The 25,519-nt window shown below is 34.3% G+C and overlaps 1 protein-coding gene across 2 annotated transcripts; it reads right to left on the bottom strand.

Annotated features, from left to right (window-relative positions):
* Positions 1-622: 622 nt before the first annotated feature.
* On the bottom strand, positions 623-25,286 carry rfx4 (regulatory factor X, 4). 2 transcript variants are annotated; one of them, XM_073850682.1, is made up of 18 exons: positions 25,004-25,286; positions 21,494-21,580; positions 20,741-20,801; positions 19,382-19,505; positions 18,498-18,559; positions 16,348-16,561; positions 15,752-15,829; positions 15,500-15,663; positions 14,072-14,172; positions 13,925-13,983; positions 13,314-13,458; positions 12,691-12,785; positions 10,976-11,093; positions 10,188-10,307; positions 8,548-8,709; positions 8,207-8,333; positions 7,975-8,113; positions 623-1,829 (listed from the first exon to the last, which is right to left on the bottom strand). In XM_073850682.1, the coding sequence occupies exons 1-18, from the start codon at positions 25,044-25,046 to the stop codon at positions 1,560-1,562; spliced, it is 2,169 nt and encodes a 722-aa protein (XP_073706783.1). In that variant the 5' UTR covers positions 25,047-25,286; the 3' UTR covers positions 623-1,559. The 2 variants fall into 2 exon arrangements, with proteins under 2 accessions (XP_073706783.1, XP_073706782.1); XM_073850681.1 differs by having other exon boundaries at positions 8,207-8,372; positions 25,004-25,285.
* Between the last annotated feature and the right edge of the window lie 233 nt (positions 25,287-25,519).

Raw genomic sequence — 25,519 nt, 5'->3', positions numbered from 1 at the left:
TTAGGAGCCAGGGGGTGAAAACATTTGGAATTTGAAGATCAGGGTGCATTAACCTTATTTTGTCTTCTGGGAAACATGTATAGTCTGTAGCTTCTGAAGGGCAGTACTAAATGAAAGAAATATATTTAGGCAAAATAAGAAAAATGTACACATCCAAAAGTTTTCACCCCCGGCTCTTAATGCATTGTGTTTCCTTCTGGAGCATCAGTGAGCGTTTTAACCTTCTGTAATAGTTGCATATGAGTCCCTCAGTTGTCCTCAGTGTGGAAAGATGGATCTCAAAAGCATACAGACATTGGAAAGGGTTAAAAAACACACAGCTGTGGATCACTCATAAATATACATCACAACACAGTATTAAGAATCAATTTTGAACAGGACCATTTTTATAAATTCAACTGAAATATCTTATTTAAGCCAGTACTAAATAAAAAATAACATGCATTGGGTATGATCCCTCATTTTTTGGTAAAATAATTAACATTTTGCAGATTCTGCAAGGTGTATGTAAACTTTTGACCTCAACTGTGTATGCACAATAAAAATTCTTAAGAGATATTCTAAACATATAGACAGAGTAAAAAAACACAAGTAATAAGACAACGTAATATGAACTGGGTTTTAAAAAATCTTTATGTGGCAACAAATAATTCCACATATATCATTTACATGGTAACAGCTGTCACCACAGAAGTTACTGAGTGCTTTTATTTACAAGAGAAAGTGACTAAAGATAATAAATGTTACATTTTCATATTCTTTCCTTTTTATTCCTACCCATAGGGTAATAGGTCCACAGTACCTTTGAGTGCATTCAAGAACACACAAACCTAGGTTAACACTTTTCGCGTCCTAAAATCATACAAAACTGGATATACAGTTCAAACACAGATAAACAATGCAAAGGGACACAATGTTACAAAGCTACAGAAAAGATGTCTAATATTCTCCCATTCTGCATTTGTGTAAAATGAGAAATCTTACTTTCACATTCGCATGCAACAAGTACTGACACGAGTGGCCCTTGTTTGTTTGAACTCCTATGACGTATGTATTCTGGCAGCTGACCAACAGGGCGTTCTGAGATGAAATATTAAGGCATTTCTTCCTGTTGCTGAGAATGTGTTGTGTTTATGCTTGGAAACCCCAATATGGTGTTGTTTACATCACTGTTTGACGTCAAACGCTCAGTCTGTGGTAACAGAACACTGTGAGATGCGTAAATGTAAATGATCTTGAAACGAGGTTAACAACCAAAGCTTTTGCACGGTAAGTAAGTGGTCTATAATGCTTATCATGAAAGAGAAATGAAAAACAGGCAGGGAAAGGCACAACTGGGACACTGCCTTTTTGTCGCTCTCACAATGATTGCAATTCAAAAAGAGTTTCATTGGCAGCTTGCACTGTAAACACTGACCACACCAATAAAAACATCTCTGACACAACATCATTCCCACTCAAATACATTCTCTGTAATTATGTTAAATATGGGCTGCCGCTGGTTTATCTGTCCAGCTTTGCACACGCAGGCAGATATCTTGTCCTGGACAAGGGTGCAATCATTTTGCCCACCCAGTCGTGGCCTCCCCGTTAATATAGGCGAATCCTGGAAAATGTTGCGCATGCTCGTATTCAGAGTTCCTGCGTGGGGCAAGGGGGGAGTACATGTCTCCGGTGGAGTAGCGTGATGTGTGGACAGTGGGGCTGGAGTAACAGCTGTTGGCCGAGGGCACATCCGGCCATCGGGGGGTCACCGCGCTCGAGTGTAGAAGTGGAGACCCACTCATCAAACAGGACTCCATTCTGGACATCTGGCTGTTGAGTGGATACTAAAAGACAGAGAGAGATATGCATCAGGACTATTGTAAAATATCAGAAGTGGCTCATGTGGTGCATTTTCTAAGCAAATTGCATTCTTTCTTTATGTTATTAATGACATAAGTCATTTTTTGAGGCCATGCATAAAGAGTGTTTTTGCAATGCAAGGTAGAGTGCCGAAAGCACTCATAACCACAGTCAAATCACTGTATCAAAAAAATAAAAATAAAAAATAAATAAATAAATATATATATATATATATATATATATATATATATATATAAAACGGTAAATAAATTAGTATTAAAAGTAATGACTATAACAGCAAAAATACCAAATAGTCATAGCAATAATAATAGTAGTAGTAATGTGGCATTTGTTTCATTTTGATTTATGATATAATAACAAATAATATATTTAATATTATTATTTTTGGTAGTCTTTATTCTTAATTTATGATACATAATTAGAAGACAAATAATCATAATATATTAATTTTAATTATTGTTGTTGTTTATCTTTTGATATTGTTATTATTATTATATCATAAATCAAAAATAAAGTGCGATAACACTATTATTATTAATATTAATATTTTTGTTTGTTATTTTTGCTGTTATTATTATTATAAATAAAAAATAAATAAAAGAAATGCCATAACACTACTACTACTACTACTAATTATTATTAATATGAATATTTTTGTTGTTTGTTTGTTTTTTGCCATTATTATTATTATTATTATTATTATTATTATTTTATAATAAATTACAAATAAAGAAATGGCAGAACACTACGACTACTTTGACTTCTACTGACTTCTAATTTTTATTATTACTATTAATATTTTTGTTGTTTGTTATTTTTGCTGTTATTATTATTATTTTATAATAAATAAAAAATGCCATAACACTACTACTACAAACTACTGCTTTTTTTGCTGTTATTTTTATTATTAATATTATACAATAAATAAAAAAAGAAATGCCATAACACTACTACTACTTTAACTACTACTAATTATTATTACAAATTTTGTTTCATTATTTTTGCTGTTATTATTATAATAACTTTAACTACTAATAATAATTAATATTAATATATTTTTTGCAGTTTTTATTATCATTAATATTTTATAATAAATACAAAAAATAAAGAAATGCCATAACACTGCTACAACTTTAACTAATAATAATAATTATTAATATTTTTGTTGTTTGTTATTTTTGCCATTATTATTATTATTATTGTTTTACAATAAATAAAAAAATAAAGAAATGCTATAACTCTACTACTACATTACCTACTACTACTAATTATTATTAATAATATTTTTGGTGTTTGTTATTTTTGCTGATATTATTATTATTACTATTTTATGATTACTAAATATAAAATAAATAATAATAAATAATAAATAAATTTACAGACATTTACGTTAAGCCTGAAACATAATGCAATGAAGAGCAAAATTCAAAATACAAGTATAACACCTGTAAAAATAACAATTCAGAAAACTTCTTCTTAATAATACATCGTGCCCTGTTTTTATGAATTCGTTTTTTTTTTTTTTAGTTTTTTTTTACAGTGTATGCATTCAATCACATTTTTTGGCTTTTTTGTTACTGTTAAAACGATGCAAGACTATCTAATAATTATCTAACTAGAAGTGCAAAACAATCCAGCATAATTTGAACATCTGTTCTACATGCATAACAGAAAAAGGTCTTTTAAGTTAGCCTAGCACTTTTTCTTAAAAGACCCCCAAAAAAGTATTTTTGTTGCTGTTTGTAACAGACCAAAAACACAAACAAGCATGTCATACATAAAACACTCTGTTCTCTCTGAGGAAGTCAGCATAATCTTCACTTGTCTCCTCTCTATTGCCTCCTCCAGAGCATCCCATTCAAACAAAGCGTGGACATTGTATCCATTTTAAGTTGACGGAAAATAAGTGGAAGTAAAAATCTATAAGTGCTCTCGAAATAGAAACCATCTACAGTCAGAGCTTTTATGAACGGCTGCGGCATGGAAAAAACTCAGACGGGGTCACAGACCGAGATGTGTTGCTCAGTGACCTCTTGTTCATGCAGAAAAAAAGAGGCCATTGAATAACAATATTTTAATAAACGCTTTTCCATCTGGATCTCCGGCCGATAGTTGTGCTGTCTGAGGCGGTCATTGAGTAGATTGTAGATAGGGGGGTCTCTTGGCTCTAGCCGGGCCACCTTTCAGAGTCTGTAAAACTGCTTCTGAAACTCTGAGGCCCAGCTGATCCCCCATTACAAAAGAAGGCTGGGCCAGAGAGCTCTTGACAGGAAATTACCATCACACCCGCTTTGACTTTCAATATATGTGACGCAGACCCCTGCCTCTCCATCCACAACCCAACAGTTTAATTCAACCATTCACGCTCTTTCTAACTCAAGCACTATACAGACTACTTAACATTCAACTGTTCAACTATAGTAGCACGCAGCATGAACATTTTGTATACACTTAGTATACTAAAATGAACATTTCACACACTGAAAAAAACATCACGCTTGTTCACGCTTGCCTGCAACCTGTTCTTTCCTAACTGATCAGACTAATGGTTTTCCTGTACCTGATAATCGAATAGCCATAAACATGTCATTTTTTTCTAGCGACCACAACTTTAAAACTTAAGTTCTTTTGAACTACATACTACATTGTGGTAATCCCATGAGTGTGCATTGAAGACACAGAAGAGAAGAAATTGTTGAATAAAGTTGTTTTTGTTTTGGTCAAAAGTTCACATCCCTCTTTCAGAGTCTGCAAAATGTGAATTATTTTACCAAATTAAGAGGGATCATACAAAATGCATGTTATTTTTATTTAGTACTGACCTGAATAATAATATTTCACATAAAAGATGTTTACATATAGTCCACAAGAGAAAATAATAGTTGAATTCATAAAAATGACCCCGTTAAATTTAGTACTGCCCTTCAGAAGGTCCAGAAGATACTTACATGTTTCCCAGAAGACAAAATAAGTTAAATTTACCCTGATCTGAAAAAAACACAGCTATGGATCACTCAGGTAACAACACAATATTAAGAATCAAGTGTATGTAAACTTTTGAACAGGGTCATTTTTAACTATTATTTCTTATGTGGACTCTATGTAAACATACTTTATGTGAAATATCTTTTTCAGGTCAATACTAAAACAATAGCATGCATTCTGTACAGTGTTGTTTTCGTCAACGATGACGATGGCGAAATCATTTCGTTGACGCAACTTTTTTTCATGACGATAACGAGACGATGACGAGATAAAAATGGCTCGTTGATGACTAAAACATGACGAGACGTGTGTGAGTTTTCGTTGACGAGACGAGAATAGACGAAAATGTTAGTGGGTGGTCCATCAGACGTTTAAAATGCACGACATTTCTGCTTATTGTGCATGCCGATTAAAACCTAAAAAGTATCTGCCGCTATGGCAAGCCGTTTTAGCATTAAATACTCTTTGCCATACTAGTAGGCTATGGCAAGTCGTTTTAGCATTCTATCCTTGTTTGGTTACGCCCACCACCTGGTGTGCAGTGCACAACGTGCTCAACATGTCACATTGTTGTCACTCAGACAGACAGACGATTAACCATGATGGCGGCAGTTTGCACATTATTTCAAATATATGTCTTTTATGTCTAAAACCATTCCTTCATTATTGTAATTATTGGTGAAAATTAGTCGATCCGGAAGCTCACATTGTGTTGAACTATAGATCTGCTATTTTCACAACTTATAAGTGACACTACCCAACAGCAAAATACTTACTGACCTTTTTTTGACTAAAACTAGACTAAAACCTTTATGACTTTTCGTCGACTAAAATTGGACTAAAACTATCACATATAGAAGTGACTAAAATTTGACTAAAACTAATAAGCATTTTAGTCCAAAAGACTAAGACTAAATCTAAGATGGTTGTCAAAAACAACACTGATTCTTTATGATCCCTCTTATTTTGGTCAAATAATTAACATTTTGCATATTCTGAAACTTTTGAACTCAACTGTCTTCTTGTAGCTTTATAACATTACGCTGGAACCACTGATGTCACATGGACTATTTTAACGATTTTCTTACTACCTTTCCAGGTCTTAAACATGTCTATGCAGGGTCTGAAAGCTCTCAGATTTCAACAAACATATGGGTTCCAAAGATAAACAAAGGCATTACGGGTTTAAAAACAACACAAGAGTCAGTAATTAATGACAGAATTTTCATTTTTGGGTGAACTATCCTTTTAACACGGCTTTTACAGACCAGCATTCAACAATTTTTTTTTAAATCTGCATGGAAAATGTTGCTTTGGCTGATCCATGCTAAAGTAATGGCAGCATTTTGAGATTTACCAAGGGCTTTTACAATAAACTTTAACCCCAGGGTTATCTAGAGGTTTAACAAAGACAATTAACTGAGCTTTTTCAACTTTTGTTCTCATTCAGAAGTGAATACACTTTAAATACATATGCTAAATGACCTGTATTTCTGATCAGGAGTTCAGCCTATTGGCCTAGTTGTGTGTGCTGAGGTAAGCAAGCATTCTCTATCCATAAACCTCTGTGGATAACAGTTACTAGGACATTTCAGATGCTAATGACTGTAATACATCAAGCCACCATTCACATTCACACAAGTATTCTTCTCTCAGTTACAAACCCTGTAAAAGAGACAAGGATGGAATACACTTCCAGTCTAAATATTGGGGAATACACACCCATGTCCATCTGTTATTAGGTTTACTTTCTTAATGCATATAGAATCTTATTTCTGCCACACAGGACAAAAATCATGCTTTGATAAATCAAAACTATGACATAAAAACAGTCAAAATAATTAGATACTTAGATAAGTCAAAATCAAAATATAAACTTGACAAATGTGACAGTACTATAATAATTATGATAATTTAAAATAATGAAAATAATTAGTCATAATGTTGACTTCACATAATGGCTTAATTTCTCATTATTTTGACTTCATATCACATAATTGTGCCTTAGTATGTCAGTTGCATGTATGACAGTCAATTGACAAAAAGTCAATTATTTTGACTTAATCTCATAATTATGGCAGTTTCTGACTTGTCATAATTATGATTTCTCATAAATGTGACACCTTTTTCAGACCAAGTGTTGTGAAATTGAAGGTGTTGTCTGAGAAAAGTTTGAAACTACACTACCAGTCAAAAGGCTTTAAATAGCACGATTTTTAAAAGTTTTTTACGTTTTTTTTAAAGAAGTCTCTTCTGCTCACCAAGCCTGCATTTATTTGATCCAAACTGAAGTACAGCATTATTTAAAAAAATATTTTAACTATTTAAAATAATTGCATTCTATTAGGATATATTTTAAAATGTTAATTATTCCTCTGATTTCAAAGCTCAATTTTAGCATCATTACTCCAGTCACATGGTCCTTCAGAAATCATTCTAATATTCTGATTTGCTGCTCAAAAGACATTTTTTATTATTATTATTATGTTGAAAACAGCTGTAGAACTTTTTCAGGTTTCTTGAAGAACAGCATGTATCTGAAATAGAAATCTTTTGTAACATTATAAATGTCTTTATCATCACTTTTGATCAATTTAAAGCACCCTTGCTAAATAAAAGTATTCATTTCTATAATTTATTTAAATATTATACTGACTCCAAGATTTTGAATGGTATAGTGTATAATGTTACAAAGATCTTTGGATCTTTCTATTCATGAAAGAATCCTGAAAAAAGTACTGTTTTAAATATTGATAGTATTAATAATAAAAAATGTTTCTTGAACAGCAAATCAGCATATTAAAGTGATTAGCATATTGAACAGAATGATTTCTGAAGAATCATGTGACACTGAAGACTGGAGTAATGATGCTGATCACAGGAATAAATTACATTTGAAAATATATTCAAATTAGAAAACAGTTATTTTAAATAGTAAAAATATTTCAAAATTTTACAGTTTTTGCTGTACTTTGGATCCAATAAATGCAGACTTGGAGAGCAGAAGAGACTTCTTTAAAAAACATTAAAAATCGTACTGTTCAAAACCTTTTGACTGGTAGTGTTTTATTAATAGTATCATATTATAATTAAAATAATACTGTTTGATGGGAGGATCCTAACCTGTGCGGAGGTCCGGTGGTATGAGGAATAGTGCAGAGGGGTGGGCAGCCCTGGTTCGTGGGTTAAACTGGAGTACTGACTCTGGATAGCATGATGATGCTGGTTTGCGTAGCTGCTGTAATTATAGCTGCCAGTATACCTAGACAAAAAACATTAAAACGTTTCAAAATCCACATTGTAATGCCATATTTAGCACATCATGTAATGTCTTATTATTTATTTGGGGGCTCACCCATGCTCGTCCCGATGTGGGTAAACTGGCATCCTGTGGGTGGATGAGGAGCCGTGTAAAGGGGGTCCGCCTCTCATGCAGGAAAGCTGGGATCCGGGCTCGGGTGGGCTGCCACCTGAGGTTGTCACTGTGTATGTAAGGGACCAGGTATATGACTGAACAGCTCCTGGCACATACACAGACATACATATACAAAGAAACGTGTTTGGCTTGTTAATTAAATGATCTTACTGTGAGATGTATTTTTAATGGGTGCATGGAATGGAGCCGTGCTAAAAGTGATACTGTGATGTGATATTTAAGTTTAAGAATAAGTTTAGAGTCAGTTTTACAGCATTTACCTGTGGTAGCTGATACGCTGGTGTACTCCGGAGACTGGGCAGAATTGGGGGAACCTACTGCTGGTACACCCACTGAGTGAACAGACTTGGCAGGAGAGTAAGGTCCAGGTGACGTAGATGTGGGGGTGGAGCCCATGAGCATCAGCTCTTCCCCAGAATCTGCTATAGTAGTACAAAACAAAGGTCAAAGTTAAGACATTTTTGAGATTATTTGCTGCAATCACCACATGTTTTGCATGCTGGAGTGCTGGTGTAAGATTTCCCAGAAAATTAGACATTCCTGGTCAACCAGCATAGCCAGAAAGACAATGCTGAACAACCACATTAGCAAAAACATGCAATTTAGTCACATGGCCAAAAATGCTAAAATTCTGAAAATTTGTAATGTAAAAAAAAAAAAATAAGACCACAAAACAAGTCATAAGGGTCAGTTGTTTAAAATTGCAATTTATACATCATCTGAAAGCTGAATAAAAAAGCTTTCCATTGATGAATGGTTTAGGATAGGATGATATTTATCCAATATTTTCAACTATTTAAGAAATCTGGAATTTAGGGTGCAAGAAAAAAAAAATCAAAATATTGAGAAAACTGCCTTTACAGTTGTCCAAATAAAGTTCTTATCAATGCATATTACTAATCAAAAATTAAGTTTTGATACATTTATGGTAGGAAATTGACAAAATATCTACATGGAACATGATCTTTATTTAATATCCTAACTTTTGTTATAACTCGATCATTTTGACGCAGGACTATTGCTACAAAGATAATTGTGCTACTTAAGACTGGTTTTGTTGTCCAGGGTCACATATAAATAGTGGTTGTCACTCCATATCTTTCATTAATTTGTCTTAAGACTATTTCACACTGCACCGACAGACACAGACCAATGCTGACAGCTGGCTGAGTACAGTACGTCACTTCTCAGATGTTTTAAGACCCAACAAACGCTGATTCAACAAGTTCAATTGGCAAAAACAAGCACAAATTTATCAGACAAAACCTGTCTGTTGTTGTTTGTCTGCATCTGTTGGTGTGGTGTTAAACTGATCTTCAGAAAGATAAGTGTTGGGAAGTTGTTTTCTTCTGAACAGTTAAACTGGCCACTGTTCTTCAGAAAAATCCTTCAGGTCCAAATTCTTTGGTTTTTCAGCATTTTTTTGTATTTGAACACTTTCCAACAATGACTGTCTGATTATGAGATCCATCTTTTCACACGGAGAACAACTAAGAGACTCTTACAGAAGGTTCGAATGCTCACTGATGCTTCAGAATGAAAACACAATGCATTAAGAGCCGGGGGGTTAAAACTTTTGAATTTAAAGATCAGGGTAAAATTAACTTGTATTGTCTTCTGGGAAACATGTAAGTATCTTCTGTAGCTTCTGAAGGGCCGTACTAAATGAAAAAAATATGATGTTTAGGCAAAATAAGAAAAATGTACACATCTTTATTCTGTTCAAAAGTTTTCACCCCTGTCTCTTAAAGCATCAGTGAGCATTTAAACCTTCTGAAACAGTTATATATTAGGACAAACAAGGGCCTCATATTAATGACAAATTAGCTTTCTGTGTTCGTCTCTAGATTGATGGCATGAGTGATCATTTTCTCTATTTCTTGTATCAAACGGATCTCACCTGGTGTTCCCTCTCCTTTCATAGCCCTCATCAGTTCATTGGCTCTCTCTTGGCAGTGCAGAGACTCAAGTAGGTATAGTACGTAGTCATCAAACATCAGGTGGATCAGATGGAATGAGCCTATAATACAAAAAAATCCCATTTATACCATGAAAAGTTAATGTATTCTACTAATTCAAGTCTCCTGTCATCAAATGCAATTCAATGCGAATCTAATTGATTTAACACTGAAGCACATTTAAATGGTAAAAGCTTAAATCCAAGTCAGAACCAAACTTGCGGTCCAGCCATAAACACTACAGAGTTACTGAAGCATATGATGCTTTGAGTCCATGTTCTGAATGAGATGCGGGAAAGAATTCATAAGGAGCATGGCACAATCCTCGCATTGTGTTAGCAACTCCAGCCACTATGTGCATAATAAACATTGCGGCTATTCAGCGGACTGGGCGCAATACTGCCCGGTCATAAAATGGGAAGAAGGGGGAAAGACTTGGTGGGGGTTAGCCTTTGTTAATTAGCTGTTTTGTACAGAGAGCTGCATTATCAAAACACTGCAACCAGCTGTGCCTTTGATATTCACAGACAGAGCTGACGAGGAGGGGGCCTTTACCTCTTTTATGGCCCTTCTTTCAGTTACTTTGCCATGGACAGCTAGGTGGTGTAAGCCAAGAGTTAGCAAAGCTGCCATCTTAGTTAAAGTTGAAACTTCAGAAACTTTGTTAACTTGACAAACCAAATCAGTTATAAGACGATTCATGTACATTTTCATTGACAGTCTGACTCACCGAAGCTGGGTGCACTGTGTAGCGTCATATCCCGGATGACTCTGGTCCCGAAGCACGACCACATGAGCAGGAACTGCTGAGCTACCCTCTTAAGGCATCCGGGTCTCTTCCCTGCCACCTAAATAGAGTATTACCATGAGAAAAGCCTGGGGGAGAGCACAGGGGCCTTAACCTTTGGGTCCACACTGGGGTCTAACCCCCAAGAACGAAAAACATGTCAACAAGTCAACTATTTGATTTGCCCCTAAGGAAACACCCTCCCATTGAACTATTGTCTGGTAGGTAGTCAAAGTTCCCATGGAAACCAGATTTACAAGCCCATATCTGGACTATAATGGGCACGAAAAGGGGCCATGAAGACATTATTAAGTTGGGGAATTGCATCACGAAAGGTCTTAAGTATGTTGTGACGGCATTTAGAGTCACGTGGGTTGGACACCTGCAGTTTGGTTTGGATTGGAAAACATATAAACATTGCTTGATAAGGGCTGTGAAAATTCCTGATTTTCCAGTTTAAGTATATTTATAATGAATAAATAAATAACATTTGGTAACACTTTACAATATGGCTCATTAATTAACATTAGTTAACTACTTTAGTTAACATGAACTAAGAATGAGCAAAACTTCTACTGCATTTAATGTTTCAACATTTACTAACGCATTGATAAAATTAAAAATTGTGCTTGTTAACATTAGTTAATGCACTGTGAATTAACAAACTAACAAAGAATGACTCTATTTTCATTAACTAGCGTTAACGAAGATTAATAAATACTGTTATAAATGTATTGTTCATAGTTCATATCTAATACATGAACTAACACTAATGGAACCTTATAAAGTGTTACCAATATTTTAATAATAAAATGTGTAAAATATAGAAAATATAGAAATAATAATAATAATTTAGCAATATAATTCATACATTTATTTAGCAAAACAATTAATTCTATTAATTAATATATTAAAGAAATGAAAATGCTTTTATTCAGCAAAGGCTCAATCAAAAATGTCAGTAAAGACATATATTTTGTTCTGTTTTTATTAATCAAAGAATTAAAAAAAAATAGTTTTCACAAAAAATATAAAATTGCACAACTTTTTGCAACATAGTGACATGATAATGAAGAATCTTGTGACACTGAAGACTGGAGTAATGATGCTGAAAATTCAGCTTTGCCTTCGTAGAAATATTACATTTTAAAATGTATTAAAATAGAAATAAATTACTTTCAATTGTAATAATATTTCCATAATGTTACTGTTTTTACTATTTTATTTTTTCAAATAAACACAGTCTCATCTACATAATGAAATATCTAGTTATCATTCTGCAAATTAAGTGTAAATTAAGCAAAATATCTTATCCTGGACCACAAAATCAATCAAAAGAGTAAATTTTTTTGTTAGGATAGAACAATATTTGGCGGAATCTAAAATCCGGAATCTAAGGGTGCAAAAAAAAAAAAAAAAATCTAAATATTGAGATGCATATTACTAATCAAAAATTGAGTTTTGATATATTTACGGTAGGTAATTTACAAAATATCTTCATGGAACATGATCTTTACTTAATATCCTAATGATTTTTGCCATAAAAGAAAATTTAGACCCATACAATGTATTTTTGGCTATTGCTACAAATATACCTGTGCTACTAACTGGTTTTGTGGTCCAGGGTCACATATGAATTTTATTATCTGTACACTTACCCTCATGACACATCTCTCCACCATAGAGTCCAACCATTCGATGTAGGCTTCAATGGGTGACTGATCCTCCAACAGTCTGTCAAATTCTTGATACACTTTGAAAAACAACAGAAAACAGATAGACAGAAATATTAACAATATATCTGAATAGGTAAAAGAAATCAAAAGCATCCAAAATTAATAAAGTTCATGTTTAAAGAATTCATTTCACAAAAACGTTGCTTATACATAACTGCAAAAATACTTCTGGCACAGAATATGGATCTCTGTATGAAATGCAGAGAGAGAGGAGCCCAGAATCCTCTTTTGAGGATGACATGACAGAATCTTTGAACTTTGACCTGATCAGTCATGTGAGGAGTTAACGCTGAAATGAATTTGAAATGCTCCTCGGGGTGTCAAACTGTGAGGGTTAACCTCTCAGTGTCTGTGGTTAAAGCTTGACTCTCATGGTCGTGGGAATGATTCAGCGCTGGTTGACAGCTACTGTGTGAAATCCCGAACATAAACCAGCAGGGCTTTTAACACTGCGCTGCATGTGATTCTGCTGCAATAACACTAGTGAGGCATTCTAAATAATACCGGCTAGGTCTTAATCTATAACTTTCACATTTAAATCTTACAATGAATGATAAGTCTCCTCTGGTCCTCTCTGGAGTCTTCCATTGTATAAAGAGTCTGTTTAGTGATGCTGTTAAGGTCTACGTTTCTCCAGTCCTCGAGCATTTGAAAGGTAATGTCTGCACTGTGGATCACGGTCCGTGAGGCCTGCAAGAGAAAGGGTATAATTTAAATTTGTGACCCTGGTCTAAAAAAACAGACATAAGTAGAACGGGTATATTTGTGGCAATAGCCAACAATACATTGTATGGGTCAAAATTATTGATTTTTTTTTATGCCAAAAATCATTAGGATATTAGGTAAAGATCATGTTCCATGAAGATACTTTGTAAATTTACTACCGCAAATATATCAAAACTTAATTTTTGATTAGTAATATGCATTGCCAAGGACTTCATTTGGACAACTTTAAGGCGGTTTTCTCAATATTTAGATTTTTTTTGCACTCTCAGATTCCAGATTAGCAAATACTTGTTTCTCGGCCCATTGACCCAAAATTGACCCATATGAATGGTTTTGTGGTCCAGGGTCACATTTAACCCTCATATACATTTGTGTAAACATGATGCAAACATAATGAAGAATAGTAGACGAAGAGAAAATTGCTGTATACCTGACAGAGATGGTTTAATGATGTTTGTCGTTTCAGTATCTGGGAAAATCTTCTTGACACTGAGAAAAAAACATATGTGTTCAGCATTAGAATACCAGCAAAATTTTGTTTTGTGTTTTTAAGAGTACTGAATATATTGACACATACATTCAAATTTTATGTTGCGCAAGTTCTCAGGCAGGTCATGTAAGGCCACCTTCAGCCACTCGTCCAGCTGTTTGGCAAACTTCCTGATCACCTGAGTGAGGCTGCATTATGCAAAAGACATAAACAAGTATATAGTGTAATATAAGTACATTACACAGTACAAAGGATGATCTGACGCACTGAAATATTTGCTCTTTTGTCTGGGGCAATACAAACAGGAGTCATGCGTCACTGACAGGAAAACTTCTGCTAAGTTAATTACACTGACGCAAACGTTGATATGCAGATAATTCTAGCAATGGTCCCTTTTGCAATAGTGTTTAAGATATATATTTAGCCTGAAGAGAAAAGTCTGTTTGACCAAAGTTGGTTCGTTGGTGTTTTAACGCAATGCCAGCTTCCTTGTCTATTTTCATAGTGAATAACAAGTTAAAATACTTTAATTGGACTGTAAGTCCAATTAAAAAGACTATTTGCAGACTAATGGCATGAGGTAACTGATCTGATCCTGGCTATTCCTGAAAATAAAGATGCTGCTTTTTACCAAGAGTAGGGTTAATTTCATGCAAAATACAACATTATAAAGTGTATAAATCACTTGTTTTTTTTAAAGAAACAGTAAAGTTACAGCAGGAGTCCGAGTTTGGTGGGGGGTAACTGAGAATGAATGGGGAAAAGTCAAGTGAGAAGAGGCAATGCCTCCATTGCAATAGGATTGGATATGACTGGTTATGTTCGGCTGTGATTGGTTCACACGATAAAATCTGCCTCTTGTGCGTGTTCCGCTTTTGCAAATCAGTCTGAATAACCAATATAATGGCATTAATGGGAAGACTACTTTCTACCCACTTCATATACAGTCAAACCAAAATTTATTCAGATACCTTTAACATTTCTCACATTATCACAGTTTATTCACTATAGTTTAGAAAACTGTAATAAAATATGACAAGAACTAGAGTTAAACTGTGTCAGAACAAATTCATCTTCATAATATCAGATCACTTTGATAGAAAGGTATGTAACAAAACAAAGTGTCAAAGTGTCAAATCAAATTTTTGGTCCCAAATTTCAGTTTTACTGGTAGTCCACTGTATGAAATATTTTTATAATATGTCACAGTTTACTTTATTTTGCTATCCTCACTTAAATAAATGAACTATAGTGACCTGCTCCCACTAGTAAAGTATCAAAAATCTTAAAAATTATATCTGGTGTCTGAACAATTTTTGGTTTGACTGTAGCTACAGTTCTCAATCCACCCAATTTCAATGAATAGCCCGAAATAAAACCCTTTTATTCTTTTTCTCATTAAATATCCCAATAAAATGGGTTGCATTTACTTCTGAAGATACTGCAGGACTTTTGTAAACTGAAAGTGTATAAATTATGTTAAAAAAAATCAAAATAGGTGGGAATGGGACTCACCTATCAGGCAGAGCCTGTAGGACGGTGGGCATTAGGACTCCGGAGATGGCCTTGTACAATATGGAGTCACACACACCGACTATGTTCACCACTGTTGAAGAGCCCAGGACAGGGAGCATGTGGGGTGGCATGCCCTGCCAAAAGTGCAACAGGAAGCTCTGGACCTAAACATAAATTAACATTACGATAACATTACGGAATTGCCTCATCACAATTAATGCCACCAGATGAAAAAGCTTGATAAACGCAGACCTCATCAAAGTTGGCTCGTATGACCGTATCCAGTATCCTCTGGCAGTGAGTTCTGTACATCATGATAAAGGTTGAGACCTTGTAGAAGAAGGAAAAAAAAACTCATTTAAATGACTTTTCCCACATTCACTTAGTGGTAATGATGTCATACCAGATTCATTCCTGACTCATGGTCATGCATTAATAAGACACCAAAAGACTCAAACACTAAAGAAAGAGGATACAAATACCAAACAACAAAAAGGCTGCTTTCATGAACAATGCCTATTTACAAGGCCTCGCCAAAACCAGTGTATAAAAAGAGGCTTTAAAGATCAGAAACTCACAAACCATTTAAAATTACAGGCGCCTTTTAAAAGCGAGACAGCTAGTGCCCATCCTTTGTCCAATGCGAGATCTTATTATCTACTCGAAAGATTAAGAGTTCGCTAGGAACCAACACGTAAATCCTCCAGGTCCTCATCTAAATCCAGGCCCAGGGAAGGTCCGTCTGACACATGAAAGCAGGATCTAGCAGGGGCGGGTAGTGGGCGGGAGGAGGCAGAGGGGGGTTGGTGTTGGAGGTTAGCAGTTAGAGGTTTTAGTGATCTGTTTACCTTCTCCTCTGGCAGACTGGCGGGCAGATTTAAGTCTTTGACATTTGGAAAGTCTGGCAGGAGAGTGCCCAGCTTGGAGCGCGGTGAATACGCCACTGTCTGTTTGGTGACCTCTTTCTTGCCCGTCTCGTTCACCCACGCAGCGCCCTTTTTAGAGTACATCACATCGTAGTACTGAGAGCTCTCTTTCACAGCGATGCCATAGTAGTGATACCTAAGAGGGACGAGGGAGCGGCAGGTTGAAAGCTATACATAGGTTGTAGTTTGTTTGCTAACTAAAGCAGTTTTCTAAAGCAGTCATCATTAGAAGGTGTTCGTAATCTCTGCACTGGTACTTTTTATACACATGAACAACTTTTTTCATATGTGACCCTGGACCACAAGTAAGTAGTCTTAAGTAGCATGGGTATATTGGTAGCAATAGCCAAAAATACAGTGTATGGGTCAAAATTATCGATTTTTCAATTATGCCAAAAATCATTACGATATTAAGTAAAGTTCATGTTCCATGAAGATATTTTGTTAATTTTTCTATATCAAAACTTAATTTTTGATTTTTGATTTTGATGCATTGCTAAGAACTTCATATGGACAACTTTAAAGATGATTTTCTCAATATTTAGGATTTTTTGCACCCTCAGATTCCAGTTTTTCAAATAGTTGTATCTCGGCCAGATAGATAATGGGGGGAAAAAAAAGAATAATTGTGCAAATTGTTTACCTATATTTAAATTTTTTTTTTTTTTTTTTTTGAAGTAATATCCACTCTTCTTGTGGGCAGTGTTAAGGAAGTTACTTTTAAAAGTAATGGATTACAATATTGCATTACTCCCTAAAAAAGTAACTAATTGCATTACCTAGTTACTCTTTATGCAAAGTAATGCAAGCTGGGCTTAAAAATAAATAAATAACACTCTTATTTCTGCAAAATGTGCCAAGTATTTCAAAGTCAAAGTCAAATTGAATCATAAAAGGTCAGCAATGAGATTAAATACATAATATATTATTAATTAATAATTATTTAACATATTTAATTATCGCAGGTTTGTGGAAAAAGAATTTCATAGTTTTTATTCATTTCTAGGAATACCGAATCTGTTTTAGAGCAAGTGAGATGAGTAAATTTAGTCTTGAACTGCAGTAACCATCGTGTTTACAAAGCACACACAATTTTTCTCAACACAGAAACAAGAAGTCTCAAATAAATAATTGGAAAAGTAAATAGCGTTACTTATTTGAAAAAGTAACTTGGATATTTTGCTGTGAATTTAAAAGTAGTGAGTTACTTTACTAGTTACTTGACAAACGTAATCTGATTATGTAACTCGAGTTACTTGTAATCAGTGTTGGGAAAAGTTACTTTTAAAAGTAACGCATTACAATTTTTATAGCAAGTAACGTGTTTTGTTATTTTTGCTTTACTTTTTTAAATCTGGGCAGGGCTTGCTTCTTTCTTTTTCATTTTAAAAAGTTATATTATTGGCAAATGTAAAAGCCCTTTCACACCAAAAGCCTGAAGGAAAAGTAAAGTCGTGCTTGTAGAGTAGAACACAGAAGAAAGTTTAACACTTTTCAGAAATACAAAAAAGAATGTTAGTTTATCTTAAGTAATTTTTGCTTATTAGTATGGTTGAATTGGATCATCAAAGGTCAACAGCAAAGATACTGGCTACTGAAATGGGATTAAATACATGAAGGATATTTGTATTATTTAACATTCAATTATTGCAGGTTTGCGTCATATTCTGAGTTGCATTTCACAGTTTTTATTCATTTTAAGGAATACTGAAACTTTTTTTGTGGGTGGGATTAATTAATACATGTTCACATTTATTCTAGAACTAAAGTAACATCTTACAGTTTCTTTTAACATGGGGACAGGAGTGCTTTCAATCAATGAATTGGACAAAAAATAACCGGGGTGTTACTTATTTGAAAAAGTAACTCAGATATTTTATTGTAAATTTAAAAGTAATGTGTTACTTGTACTAGTTACTTGAAAAATGTAATCTGATTACGTAACTTGAGTTCCTTGTAATGCGTTACCCCAACATTACTAGCGACCTACTTGACAAAACATACTGTATTTAAAGTGACGTGACAAATATTAACAGTTACAAATGTTCTTGAACACCTAACAAGGGACTTACTTTGACTGGCCTCTTGTTCCTAGTCTCCGTGTTGTTAACTGAGGAAACTGTTGTCTTATTATCTGTCAGGTAAAAAGAAAAAAAAAACATAAATTGAGCATATCTGGGCACATCTTTTGTGACGTCAGTGTGTTATCTGTTACAACTATGACAAAAAAATCTTCTCAATCATCTTGTTAGATTCATACACGTCCAATGACATTTCTTTTCTCGCCAATTCTCTCTGTGCTTTTTGTCCATGAGCTCCTTGGTCCAGCTCCCGGTGCAGAAAACTTTGCAAACAGTGAAGCTCTCTATTGTGTGGGATGAAAAAAGAGGCCAAGCTGTGAAGTTTCTGTCAGGCTTGGCTTGATAAATGAGCAGACAGGGAGGCAGGTCCAGCTCTCTCTCTCTTTTTTGTCCTGAATCAATGAAGCCTTCCTAAAGGACACCCCACGCTGCTCCAGCCACTGATCTAACATTCCGCAACATCTCACCCTTCCAAATTTCCTTTAATTACACATTAATCCAGGCCCCCTCTCTTTTTCAATATCCTCCGACAGGACCCGGGGGAGCGGGATAAGGGTGTCGGGGGCCGGCTATATGAGTAGGTGGGTTGAGGGGTTGTGGGAACAAGGGTGAACATGTTCATTGTTTATATTGTCCAGCTATGAGTTTGCAGAAGAGGTGTAAGAAAAGACCACTGGCTGTGGCTCTTCATAATACCCAGTATTATGTCATGCTTTTTTTTTTTGGAACAGATGTTTTCCTTCCTCTTTCACGTGAACATGCATGTTTACAGGATCTTTGACGAGCGAAAACTCCATGATTACCTCATCAAAACGACTATTGCAAAAGACGGGATATTTGACTTCATCACTGAAGAGTTGAATACAAGTTATTACCTTCCCGAAGCTTGCAGCGTTGACTGGCTGAGAGTCAAGTTTCTCGCAGAAGTCCAAATAATGCATGTACAGTGCACTGCGAGGAATACAAACACCCTCTGCGATCTCATAGTTCTCCTCCAACCTGATAAAAACACAGTTCAGTCAGTGCACATGGAAAGCTAATGTCTAGAAAACACTTGTTAAGTCATAAGTCAGTATTAAACAGTGCAACAGTACTGGAATGATCTTCAAGTGCTGACCATCATGAAATTTTAGTTTATTTTAGAGATATACTTTTAAGTTGTGCTTTCAAAATCATATGCATATCCACTTACTGTTTATGTTTTGGCATATTTATTGTATATTCTTGTGTACAAATTAGTCCTTTTTTTATAAAATAAATTTTAAACAATGTGAATAGCTTCTAAGGCCAATTATAAGTTTAGTTTAAATAATTTTGATAAAAATTTTCAGGGCTTGAAAAAAATCATATAGTTTTAATATAGTTGTTTGCCGGAATACTAGATATAAAAGCAAGATTTTGTATCATTCACTGATATTTTAAGAAGATATTTGTAACCCTGGACCACAAAACCAGTCTTAAGTAGCACGGGTATATTTGTAGCAATAGCTAAAAATACATTGTATGGGTCAAACTGATCAATTTTTCTTTTATGCCAAAAATCATTAGGATATTAAATAAAGACAACTATGTTCCATTAAGATATTTTGTAAATTTACTACTGTAAATATATCAAAACTTCATTTTTGATTAGTAATATGCATTGCTAAAAACTTAATTTGGTGATTTTCTCAATGTTTAGATTTTTTTGCACCCTTAGAATCCAGATTTTCAAATAGTTGTTTCTTGATCAAATATTGTCCTATCCTAACAAACCATACATCAATGGAAAGCTTATTTATTCTGCATTTCAAAACATTCTGACTGGTTTTGTGGTCTAGTGTCACATTTCTCTGTGAGGTTGTAAGTCTGTTTTCCTTTCTTATACTTAAATTGTGACCAGTTACAAGCTACATGACAGCAAACACATATTTAGGAAATTCAACAGCTGTTTTATGATGTAGAATTATCCTAGACAAAAAAGTAATGTGTTAATGTGACATTTTACAAAACTGATCCCTGAAATCGTATGCAGATGGTTATATTGTACAAACACACATTAGAATTCACAAATGGAAGCTTTTTTTGTTTTGTTTTTGGATGTCAGTTAAAACATCAAAGCTAATTATAAATATTATACTATCATTACACTATTGTTTAAAACCTTTCAAGATTTCAACAGAATTGTGTCAGGTGATGGTAAGGAAAAAAAAAAAAGATTTCTAAGGGACATTTCTGGTGTCGATTAAACTCACCATTGTAATGTGGCAGGTGTCGAATGTGGCTTAGATGCTCGGTTGTTTTCCTTCTCCTCGTCTTTTGTAAAAAGAAAAAACACAACAGTCAGATCAGTAATTTCCCTTAAATATAAACAACATATAGAGTGAAACTAAACATTAGTCAAACACCAAATTAAAGTTTTATATTTTATAGTGGGTGCAGAACACTAGTTAATTTACGTACGTGAGAATAGCAAAATAAATTAAACTGGATTACCAGTAAAACTGATAAAAATTTAGGACTAAAATTATTTTTGACCTGACCATGTTTTGCTTACTTGTTTTTACTTTAATTGCTAAAGCTTCCTTTTTACACCACAGACTGAACAAATTAAGCACTGCTTGGTAATTGGTCAACAAAGTACTGATAGTTGTGTAAATATTGTATACTAACAGTTGTCTGAATTTTAGGTTGATTGTAAGCCACTATATACATTTCTATCAAAGTTATCTGTCATTATCAACATGAATTTATTCTGACAGGGTTTAACTCTGAGTTCTTTATTACATTTTTAAACTTGTAGTGAATAAACTGTGATAATGTAAGAAATGTTGAATTTGGGTTTGACTGTAAATAAGCTTATATAGAGATTATTATAAAGGTGTCTTCTCACTTTTTAAAGACATGTTCTGTCATAACACTCACTAGATTCCCTTTCAAATAAAAGTTCATGTTTCATGCAGTTTATAATTGAGTTTAATTTATTCATAAATATTCGTTAGACTTACTTTCGTCGTTGGACATATTTCCAATAGAAGAGTGGCTGGAGAAGCGCTTGCTCTCGCTTTCGTTCAGACATCTTTCAATCCAGCTCTCTGCAAAAGCAAAAAAAAAAAAAAAAAAAAAAAAAAAAAAAAAAAAAAATTATATATATATGGATATATATTTACATTACGCTTTTTCATCGTAGGCATATCTGTCTGTCTCCACAATAAAATGAATGTTTTTCCCCTGTTGACAACCACAATCGTTTCATTTAGCTATCCATTTACTATTTTCTGTGCCATTCTATTTGTATTTATTTAAACATTGGCTAAATTTCAGCATCGTATGATTTATCTTATTCATCCCCATCAGCAGAAGCAACAGGTGCATCACCGCGCTGCGGTTTCTAAACTTTGCTATTCTTTTTTTTTTTTTTTCCCCTTTAGACAGCTTCACAAATGTGTTGAAATGTAATTGTGGATTTGTAAATTCCACATAATTATTCTTGTTCACACGAACTGTCAGTTTGTGGTCGAGTGCAATAAACATCCGTAAATGTGGCTGTGTGTTATTGCAGCCCCTTGTCTATAGAGTTGAGAGGCATAATAATGACGGTGCAATTCAATTACAATCGATTGTGCGGATCTTTGGGCAGCTGGGATTCTATTTGAAATGTTTTCAGCAGAACTGCAGGAATCCCGCATTGTTCCCGAGGCGAATTACAAGCGCGCGCACGCTCAATTGATTCCGCGCGCTCCTTCATGGCGGTGTCGTCATAATAGAACCTTTTTAGCGCCATTCTCGTTTCTGCTATGTAAGTAAGCCGGCTGGTGTCCCTACATCACAAAACAGATACACTTATAATATAATTCGATTCGAACTTATGTCAATCAATTTTTTTTCCCCGCACGGACCATGGCGACGGTCACTATAGCATCGGTTGCCAGGGCTGTGCAAGTAGACTGGGAAACGAACAGCCTGTGCTGATGCATCAGATGGCGGCTGAAAGTTATGAGACTCAAAACTTTTGTTGGATAAGGTATATGAGAGCCATCACAGAACTAGCTACTCATACGGCAGGTGTGAGGTGAGAAACAGTTTCGATTTAATTCAAATATACTCTTGGGAGGGATTTGATGAAATTATTAAGAATGAAATCTACATTTCTCAAGGGATTGCAGGTCATAGTTTGGAAGATAAAACTACAGGCCAAACTTTAAGGCAGCATCATAATCAAATCCTTATCAGTTTCAAAAGGAAACAATCAAGCAGAATTTGTATATATATATATATATATATATATATATATATAGGCTATATATATATAGGCTATATATATATATATATATATATATATATATATATATATATATATATATATATATATATATATATATATATAAAAATCCTCACAGTAGCCTATTAAAAAAAATTATGTCTCACAACTGGGTTAACCATCAAAGAAACAGAACATAACTGGCCAGTTATTAATATTATTTTTCTTAAAGTTCTTAACATTTAATTATTTTACAAAGTAGAAAAATATTTTTTCTTATAGTAAACCTGAAGTGAGATGGAGAAAAAGATAAACAACTTAATATTTTTAAAAAGGTAGCCTAATTTTAAAAAGCTCAATATCAGTAATAACACCGAATAATAACAGGCTGTCTGAACTATTTATTTGACTTTTTCAAATAGTCATAATACTTTTTTTTGGAACACCAACAATTTGTTATTTTTTATTTTACATTATTTATTTTTTTATTTAGTCAAATAAAATGTTTGCTGACTTTTTTTTTTTTTAAGTAAAACTATTATTTTTATTATGCAGCTGGTATTTTGAATTTTGAGTATTTTTTCTCATAAACTAATTTATCTCCGTCAGCATTGGCTTAGTCAATTGAGATCAGATTTTCAGTCTGTAATTGAATTATTTGCTCTGTGAACAGTTTAAGTAGTGCTCTAAATAATTGGATTAAATCCAATCTAAAGGCGAGACTGATCTGAGATCATTTATAACCATGCACTGAATATCTTAGAGAAAAAAGCTTTATCCAAATATGGCAAATATTCAACAATTTACTTCTTTTTTTTATTTAAAACAATTGTATTGAACACACTGAACTACGAGTAACTGCTTTCTGAAACCACATGGAACGTGTTTTAAAAACAAAATTAGTAAATATTTTTTTTAAATAAACCACTACAGCAAGACATCTACTTTTTAAATATTATGAATATACTGAATTTCAGACCCAAATAGCATCAAATATGTCAAATATTAAATAATTACATTTTTTTTTTACAAAACACATTGAACTATGAGAAACTGTGCCACATGGAACATACTTTTTAAAAATACAATTATTATTTTTTTGTCTTTTTTTTTGGATAAACCACTACAGCAAGACATCTGCTATTTAAATATCATCACCATGCAGTAAATATCAGAGTGAAAAGCATCATCCAAATATGGCAAATATTCAATAATTTACTTCAATTTTTTTTATGAAACACATTGAACTAAGAGTGACTGTGTTTTCTGAAGCCACATAGAATTTGTGTTTTAAAAATAAAATTAGTAAATCATTTATTTATTTTATGATAAAACACTACAGCAAGACATCTGCTATTTAAATATTATAACCATGCATTTAATATCAGAGTGAAAAAGCACCATCCAAATATGGCAAATATTCAATAACTTACTTGTGTTTTTTTTTTTTTTTTTTTACAAAAAAATTATATTGAACACATTGAATTATGAGAAACTATGCTTTTTTTAAACAAAATTAGCAAATACTTTTTTGTTTTTTGATAAAACACTACAGCAAGACATCTGCTATTTAAATATAATAACAATGCATTGAATATCAGAGTGAAAAAGCACCATCCAAATATGGCAAATATTCAATAATTTACTTCTATTTTTTTTTAAAACAATTGCATTGAATGTATTTAACTATGAGTAACTGTGCTTTTTAAAGCCACATGGAATTCATGTTTTAAAAACAAAATTAGTAAATCTTTTTTTTTTGAAAACATTACAGCAAGACATCTGTTGATGATATTCTGTCCAAATTATAATGTTGTCTTCAGCGTTTACAGCTTCAGAAGAAGCAATTTTATATTTACCAATAGTACCGAGTGCAGTTCCACTCAAGTCAAAACTTGGCTTGAGCAGGTGCATCATTTTCTTAAAACTTTTAAACTGGACGACAAACTCAAAACGGATGACCTCGTGGGTTTAGTCTAAATTTAAGGTCACATTGCTACTCCGTAAAAGCACCGTCCACTTTACGTAATCCCAAAACTGTGTAAAACAATAATCTCGGCAAAAGAACACCCATCCTGAGCCATTGAAAACGAGGCCAAAAAGCATGCCAACTTATCTCTTGGTGAACTAGATTCAAGGTTAAATAACTTTTTCTGATGCCAATCTCAGGTCACACAATCCCATGGCCCATTTGGCGTTCCAAAAAAGCCCAGATCCCCAAGCGTCCCGATGTCAAGGCGGTGCAGCAGGAACCAACCTGTGGAATCCATGTCAGGCTCTTCCAGCAGCCCACAATGCATCCTCTTCCCATGCACGTTCCAGGGGCTCCTCTGAGAAAATGGCTCCGTGCAGGACTCCCCCTCCTCAGCTCCCTCCGTTTCTCCGAGAGAACTGCCCGGCGCTGAGATGCATAAGATGTGAGGTCCGTGGAGAGGGTGGCGGTGGTGATGGAGGTGGGGGTGTGGGTTGTAGGAGCGGGTGGGGTGGAGGTGGAGGGGGGTCACAGACTCCAGAGATCCAGCGGGGGAAAAGCCAGAGCCGTCAAAATGTTTGCTGATGTTTCATGGGAAAGGGGCTGATTTTATAGGAGCCCTGATGGGGGACATGTCATTGATAGGCTCGGCAGGCTGATGAATGGCTTCGAGTCAGATGGGGATGTGGCAAGGCTCACTGGAAGTCTTTTGTGGGGCTGTTTTGAATAAGAAAAGCTCCCTTCCCAGAAAAAAAAGAGGCTTAGATCTACGCAATCCCAGCACTGTGGCCTCCCCATCTC

Source organism: Garra rufa, chromosome 11, assembly GCF_049309525.1.
Source record: "Garra rufa chromosome 11, GarRuf1.0, whole genome shotgun sequence".
Lineage (NCBI taxonomy): Eukaryota > Metazoa > Chordata > Actinopteri > Cypriniformes > Cyprinidae > Garra > Garra rufa.
Note: the sequence above shows the minus strand (reverse complement) of the source record. Positions and strands in the feature narration are given on the sequence as shown.